The 7,487-nt window shown below is 36.9% G+C and overlaps 2 protein-coding genes across 4 annotated transcripts; one reads left to right on the forward strand and one right to left on the reverse strand.

The window, feature by feature from the left end:
• The first annotated feature begins 629 nt into the window (after window positions 1-629).
• Window positions 630-2,842, forward strand: LOC120069260 (uncharacterized). Of its 2 annotated transcripts, none has more exons than XM_039020980.2 (5): window positions 630-1,085; window positions 1,191-1,934; window positions 2,020-2,102; window positions 2,179-2,250; window positions 2,334-2,842. In XM_039020980.2, exons 1-5 carry the CDS (start codon window positions 762-764, stop codon window positions 2,656-2,658), a joined length of 1,548 nt encoding a protein of 515 aa, XP_038876908.1. In that variant the 5' UTR covers window positions 630-761; the 3' UTR covers window positions 2,659-2,842. The 2 variants fall into 2 exon arrangements, with proteins under 2 accessions (XP_038876908.1, XP_038876909.1); XM_039020981.2 differs by having other exon boundaries at window positions 631-1,085; window positions 2,023-2,102.
• LOC120069259 (uncharacterized) lies at window positions 2,752-7,268 on the reverse strand. Of its 2 annotated transcripts, none has more exons than XM_039020979.2 (6): window positions 6,855-7,268; window positions 4,324-5,322; window positions 3,876-4,049; window positions 3,511-3,647; window positions 3,150-3,260; window positions 2,752-3,038 (listed from the first exon to the last, which is right to left on the reverse strand). In XM_039020979.2, exons 1-6 carry the CDS (start codon window positions 6,972-6,974, stop codon window positions 2,954-2,956), a joined length of 1,626 nt encoding a protein of 541 aa, XP_038876907.1. In that variant the 5' UTR covers window positions 6,975-7,268; the 3' UTR covers window positions 2,752-2,953. The 2 variants fall into 2 exon arrangements, with proteins under 2 accessions (XP_038876907.1, XP_038876906.1); XM_039020978.2 differs by having other exon boundaries at window positions 3,876-4,055; window positions 6,855-7,209.
• Between the last annotated feature and the right edge of the window lie 219 nt (window positions 7,269-7,487).

Raw genomic sequence — 7,487 nt, forward strand, 5'->3', positions numbered from 1 at the left:
TCAAATGGATCAGATATATACCGTTGGAAAGATGATCAATCTAAACTATAATTCAAGTGATAAAAGAAAATCATACAATTATTGAAAAAAAGATGATAAAAGGAAAAAATTTCAGTTATGTCATAAAGAATCCAAAGGTGAAGGAATTTAATAAACTGAATGGATCAATCATGATTATGAGGGTCGAGCAATTTTAGGAGGATGCAAAGTTATGAGTAAAAGTTGCAATGTTCATATTCGGAAGTTATAGTAATTTTCAAAGGTGACGACTGATTTGGAATCAAATGTGTTGGAGACGATTGATCTGTTTTATTGAAAGGAGACTTCACTTGTTGGAATCGATGTTCTCATTGAAGTTATTCTGTTTATTGATAATTTTATTAATATTATGTATTTTTGTTGCAGGGTGAGAACAAATTTGTCCATATTTTAACAATTTTGGTATCTTAAAAAAGAGAAAAAAAAAAAAAAAAATTACACAACCAAGGACCATGAAGAAAGTCAAAATGTGGGCCAAAATCTAAACGGGTGATTTTACTGTTTTAGCCTTCAAAGTCCCAACGGCTACTTTCTTGTGACCGTTTCTAGCATCCCTCAATTCAAATTGTGAAACAACTATACAACTACTATACTACATTTTACACTCGACAAGGACCTTCAAAAATCTCTTACAAAAACCACCCACAAACAACACAAACATTATTTCAACTTCTTTTTCTCCTCTCACTGTCTTTCCAATTTCAGAGATTACCAGAAAGAAAATGGTGTATTCTTACACACCCACTTACTATTCTACTCTCCATGATTCAATCACCTCTCTCTGTAAATCCATTCTTCCTTTCAGCTTCAAGAAACGGTGCTTACCGGCAGCCGATCAGGAGTTGGCGAAGCTCCAATCTGATAACCTCAAATGGCAGCAAGATTCCTTCCACCAGATGCTCAAATTGATGGGTCTTCACAATGAAGGTATTCTAGCTGAAAATGAAGTTTCAGATTTCAAAACCCATTTGCTTGACACTCTGATCGCTTCACCGCTGGAACATGAACACCAAGTTATATTGAGAGATAAGTTGTTGTTCTTGCAGGTTCGTAGTTCATAAATGCTCTGTTTTATACGTGTGTGCTCTGTTTCTCTTGTTATAGGAACCAAATGAGATTTCTTTTTCTTTTTGTATGTTTGTTCTTATCAGGAGCTTCTATATGCGAAATGCATAACGGCAGATGAGTATCATTCTTCGAAGAGGCCTCTGCTTCAGAGATTAGCGGTTCAAGGAGCTGAAATTGAAGCCAGAGATGTGATTGTAGCTGACCCAAAAGAGAGTTTGAAAGAGAATTCAGAAGAAGAATGGTCAACTATTGACTTGAGAGATGAAAAGACTTCACTGAAATCGAACTCCAATTCGAAGAATAAATCAAAGCATATGTTGAGTATGAAGCAGATAAGAGGAGCCGCGTCCGTCTTTAGTTTTGGGTCATCTCAAAGATCACAAAGGAACAGAAAAGAGAAAAGTATTTTCGATTCGGAAAATCAATTGTGCAATAGCAGCGAGACTAATTCGATTCTGATGGCGGAATGTTCATCAAACAAGGAGATGAGTGAGGAAAAGGCAAAACGACGACCCTTTAGGACTCTGTTTCAGGGTGGCGGTGGCAGTGGCGATGGTGGCAATTATGGACCAGATTATGAAGAAAGGATGAACAAATCTGGAAAGAAGCAATGGGTCTTCAATGGATTAAAGAAATGGAAGAGGGACGAAACAGAGGACGAGACAGCTCCATTGCCACTACATGAAAGATCTGACAGTGAGGCTTTTTGGGGTTTTTCAAATTCAACTCAGCTTGCAACGAGTCCAATTGGGGAGGGGCCTAATACTAAAATGATGAAAAGAAAGTTGCATTCAGATGGATCTCCATCGGATTTCTTCATTGACAAGGTAATCAACTGCTATAATGGCGGTTCCCTGTAATTTTGAAGTTTTTGTTTTCTGTTTATCGTCTTCTAATTTTGTAAGTAATCAGAAGGTTTTAGGCGAGAAGATAAAGAAAGAGCTTTCACGAATCCAATCAGAGCTCAACACTTCAAATCCTAACCTTAAATTCTCGTAAGATTTACAAAATTCATTTTTGGTGTCAGACTTTCCTCTGTTTCTTCTTCTTTTAAAATCGTTTCAAATTCAGGGATGATCAAATCGAGGCTATTTCCACCAGGCTTCCTGTTGACAAAGCAGACCTCAAGAATTTCTTTCCGAAGTAAGATCCGACCCTCATTTTTTATAGTTATGAAAAGCATCAAAGTCATAATTTGATCTGCTATTGTTTCCCCTCATAATAAGGTCATGGTGCGATCGTTATGGAGATGTAGTAATTGATGTGGTAAAGAAAGAGTTCAAAGACCATGTGGGAGAGATGGAGATTAAGAGAAATGCAGCAAGTGAGAAACGACGTAATAGCAGCAATTCGATGCGATGGACAACATTTGACGACGATGAGAACTGCCAGCCAAATCTCTTCAATAACATAAACAACCCAAAGTGCTTTGAAAACAATCCTTTCTTTGATGATACATCAAAGAACACAACTACTCATCAAATGAGATCCGATCCTGCCTATGAGAACCCGTTTTGGAGACCAAGCACTGGTCTTTCGACGCTCAAGTAGTTGTAAGCTGAGACAGCTGAAATTACTCTCCCTGTCTCATTTATCTGTTGTCAATATGGTTCCTTCGTTCCGCATTGTCGGACAACATTGTACTAGTGTTTGAACCATTCAAACCAAACTGGCTTCTATTCATTCAAATTTTCAGGCCCAGAGTAAAGAACTTGTGCAAATATTTTTTCTGAAACTGCTATACAATGTAGATGCCTTACAAAATTAAATCATGGGGATTCAGTTTATCCCCAGTATTAACAGGAAACAGGATAAATGAGTTCCGTTATCGCTATATACAATTCTATCAAATTGTTGGAACTTCAGAGTTTGGAACTGAACATTCAGTGTTTGAGCCTGCACGAACATCCCCTCTACAAAGTGGGCATACTCTGTTAAACACGGTGAGGTAAGGAGAGATAAGTTGATGAATAAAATGATTGCAGGATTGCAGGGCATAATATAGGTAAAGAGGCAGTAATTGAAGTATATGTGTGACGTACCCGTGAATCTCCTTCAACCATTTATCAACGCATAACATATGATACTCGTGGCGGCAAGGAAGGACTCTTATTTTATCACCCTCTTCGTACTCAGCCAGGCAAATGTAGCATCTAACCAGAATTTGTAAACATTTTCAAATTAGAAATTAAACAAGTATATTACAATGTTCAGTTCCAAACTATTCAGATTGAACCTTTGAGCATGGCATCAACAGTATGTTAAGAGCTTGTTAGTTATATATTGGAAAATCAGAACCACAAGGAGAAGTTTCCAATTTGATAAGAGTGGAGTGTATCACATTCCATATCAATGCTTAATAACATACACTGAGAACTTAGTACATGGAAAGAGGAAACCTACTGCTCAATTTCATCCCCTCCATTAGTTGTCTTTTCGTGGTTCTTCAGAGGAAAAGAGTCGACAACTGATTCTGGCGCTGGGAGTGAAACCATGGACAAGGCAAGAGAAACTGGCTGGCCATGAATTTCATCCAAAACCTTCGGATACAAAGAGAACAAGATGTGAGATAGCTGTTGAAATACAGCAATAGACCGAAAAAGTACACGGTGCTTGAATGCTGAACTTTTATTAGGAATATCCAATTGTCTAAAAGTAATTGATGATGGCATAGAGTACCAATTAAAGTGAATGTAGCATGTATGGTTTACTTCACACAATATCATCTATCTTCTTAAAATTTAAAGAATTGATCAGGGGAAAACTACCTCAAATAATGCTTCAGCAAGCATGATTATCCGTGATATGCTTGCACGGGTACTTGAGTGTTCTATCCTTGAGAATGAGTCACACGAGCAAGGACCATCAGGGTGAATGCCTGATGGGCAAGATAAATTCTGCCGACTGTTTTCGCTGAGACTACTTCGGAGTCTTTCCCATATCTGCATCTATTTGAGAAGCAATTATGAATAAACACAGTCGAAGACTACAACTAGGTTCTATTACTACTTAAAATGAAAACATGGAACATTTCAATTCAGTGGACTGCTAAATGATGCCAATCTCAGTTATAATACTAACAATTGGTAAAAGCATATTTATTATTTCTGTTCAAAGGATCACTGCATATAGTCTTTTCAAGATAACAAAATGAGATATTGTAGATAAGTAGTAATAATAAAAGAAATTCATAATCGTTAATATTCAGAATGCAACCTGAGATCTTGAGTTTCTTTGCTGTTCATTCAATATGTGAATTCTGCTGGAAAAATGTCTTGAATCGCCACTCACTTCATCATCAATAAAATCACCACTTATATCAAGGAGCCACCTATCTGGATCTCCTGTATTTCTAAAGTTATTAGATGGGAAAACAAATGGAGATTCACTTTGTCTTCTAAAACTACGTCTTGAAAAGGCATCCCAAAACAGTCTTCTGCTATTTCTTCTGACCTCAAGAGAACTCGCATCAGTGCTACTTGTAGATAAAACATTGGAAGAAATACCAACCATATCAACATGAGGCATACCCACATCTTCTTGGCCTAGATCCCTATTATCAGACACAAGAGTGATGTCTAAACTTGAGGGTACCTCTTGTGAAGATTCATCTCCAAGGGATTGAAAAGTCAATGGAAGACCAGAACCAGAAGGAGACCATTCAGAATCTGGGACCTGGTAAACTGTCACCTCGTCCTCTTGAATGGAACCTGTCAGCTCATTGGAACATGAATCTCCAGCCTCTTGAGTAGTCGAACTGCTTGCTGCAAACATGACCTTCGTGCAGACTGGTGATGCACCCTTGTCCACTGAACTATCAATGCCATTTACTGCATCCTCGTTAGCCAAAATATTTACAGATACTGGTTCCGAAGATTGATGTCCTTTAAATGAAGTACCATTGGAAGCATTACTATATCTATGAGATTCATCATGACTGTAATCAGCACTAACCTGTTGAAGAGGAGTTAATTCCTTATTTTGAGACAAACACTTCCCATGAACATTGATGTTGATATTTCTTGGATCATCTACAGCACAGCGTTCCTCACTGACTGCAATGTGGTTCTCGTAGGAGGTCTCAGAGTAAGCGCTTGCACTAGGAAGTCCCAATCTTATAGATCCATTTGTGGGGAGTTGAACTTCATCAATGTTGTGATTACATTGTTGATGTTCTGTCGGATGGACAAGAAATTGAACTGTAGAATCTTCCATCTGTTAAAAGTAGGTGTCAGCTTAAGACTTAATCTGCCATCTAAGCTTGTTAAAACTTGAAAGTAATATTCATTCAAAATGCAAGCAACAGACAAACTTAGATAGTTAGAAACTAATTATAATTGCCTAGACTCATGACTTGAATGGTACAATAATTACGTTCCATTAGATTTGTATTTAGTGAAGATATTGCCACCTAGATGAACTGGCTTAGTAATTCATCTAAAATTTTGTCAGTCTACAACAATATAAGCATAGCCATAAAGAGCATCAAGATACCTTCTATGCATGAGTGCTAAATTATCACTACATCGAAAGCTTAAGCTATTCAGTTAACAGCACTAAAAAAGATCTAATGGGTTAACAACATTGGCCCAACACATAAACTATTTATGAGAAATAAATTGGAATGGCATAGCAAATATTTAAACTTAGAAACTCCTACTTTGATACAATGTTAAATTATAACAATGCCAAAACCTCAAGTTGTTGGCCAAAGTTATATTTGATCTTTTCAACATATTGATCATTGTCAATGGTAAGCAACGAGGTGAATTGAAGTGAAAACAGAATGACTAATAGAACTACTCTTTCAAAGACTAGCAAAAAAAATGTCAATTCGCATAAAAGACCTGGATGATCACTTTGCATGCCTTACACGCAAATTCAAGAAAAACAACTCTACACACAGCTATTTCAATTGCCAAAACCTGAAACTAAAAAGAAAGTTTTAAATTAAACAAAAAATTGTAACATAATTCAACGTGAGCATAGATCAACTAGCAAAGAACTTGTACTATCAACCTCGAGATTTGAGCTTTGATTCCACCCCATGTATTGTTAAAAAAAAATACATAATCCAACACTTGAATTATCCCTCTCTCTCTCTCTCTATTTCTTCCTTATTCGTTTACAAAAGGATTGGAAACAGAACAGAGAGGCACTCTGATCGATGTCAACAAAAACATAAAAAATAACACAAACACTACATTCAAGATTTCGACTTCAGGTCAATTAGCAATTCCACTGTATGAACTTTCAATCTTCCCCAACCACCAACCAACTTTTGCAGGATTCAAGGTTCAAAATCCAGACAATCGGATAGTGATCAATACCCATCAACAATCGACAAAACAAAACATCATCCCACGCACAAGCAAAACAAACACAAACATATTACAAAAGCTACAGCAATGTCGGACCTAATTTCTGTGAAGTTCACCGATCTTCTTCACTTCTTGATAGATCAAAACTCATCCAAAATCCCCCCAAAAGCAACACCAGAACTTCAAGCAACTAAAAACCACACCAAACGGATACAAGACTTCAATCAAACGAAACCACAAAAAATATCTCCAACTAAAAGATGCTATCGAGGGTCAATCTTTGACATGAAGATAGTCAATCTCAGGTTATCCAAACAAGATTTCAAGGACGAATTAGATTCAAATTCACGAAGAAGCACAAGAAATGGGAAAACGAGGTAAATAAAGAGAGAACAAAAGATTCGATGATGATAATGAAAAATTAACCTGATGAATCGCGCGAGAAGAGGAAGCACCGCAAAATAGAGAGCAGAAATTGGAGCGGTTGGTGCGGTAATCTCGGGAGCGAGAAGGGCGCGTCCCCAGATGACTACAGCTCGAACCCATTTGGGTTTTGGGGGAAAAGGAATGGTTCGAAAAGAAGAAGATGATGAAGATGATGAAATTTGAAGAAAACCCAACTGAATTCAGACCTTTCTGATTTCAAATTCAATCAGAAAATCAATAATTTGATTGATGGGAATGGGAAGTTCGTGGTGTTTGTTGGGGCTACACTACATCAACACATGTATATTAATAATTTTCTTTTGCTTTTTGAAACTTTATTATATTGTTTTTGTTTTCGAAGCTTTCCTTGGCATTCAGAAATAAAGGGTCAGAGGTGTCATGTCGCCATAGCTCTTGACAATGAGCCTTTTGGAGGAAATTTGCTGTTGCTGTGGTTGTGATTGTGTTGAAATTCGGCCACAAATTCACGTTTCTTTTTGAAGATATTAAAACATCATCTTTAATTAAACTGATTAATATATCATAATTATGTGTATTAAAGTCCATCCTAACATAAAATAATAAGGAGTGTTTGGCTCACCAACATGAGTTGAGTTGAGTTAGTATAATATA

The sequence above is a fragment of the Benincasa hispida genome, chromosome 2, assembly GCF_027475165.1.
Source record: "Benincasa hispida cultivar pf3 chromosome 2, pf3_genome.v1.1, whole genome shotgun sequence".
Lineage (NCBI taxonomy): Eukaryota > Viridiplantae > Streptophyta > Magnoliopsida > Cucurbitales > Cucurbitaceae > Benincasa > Benincasa hispida.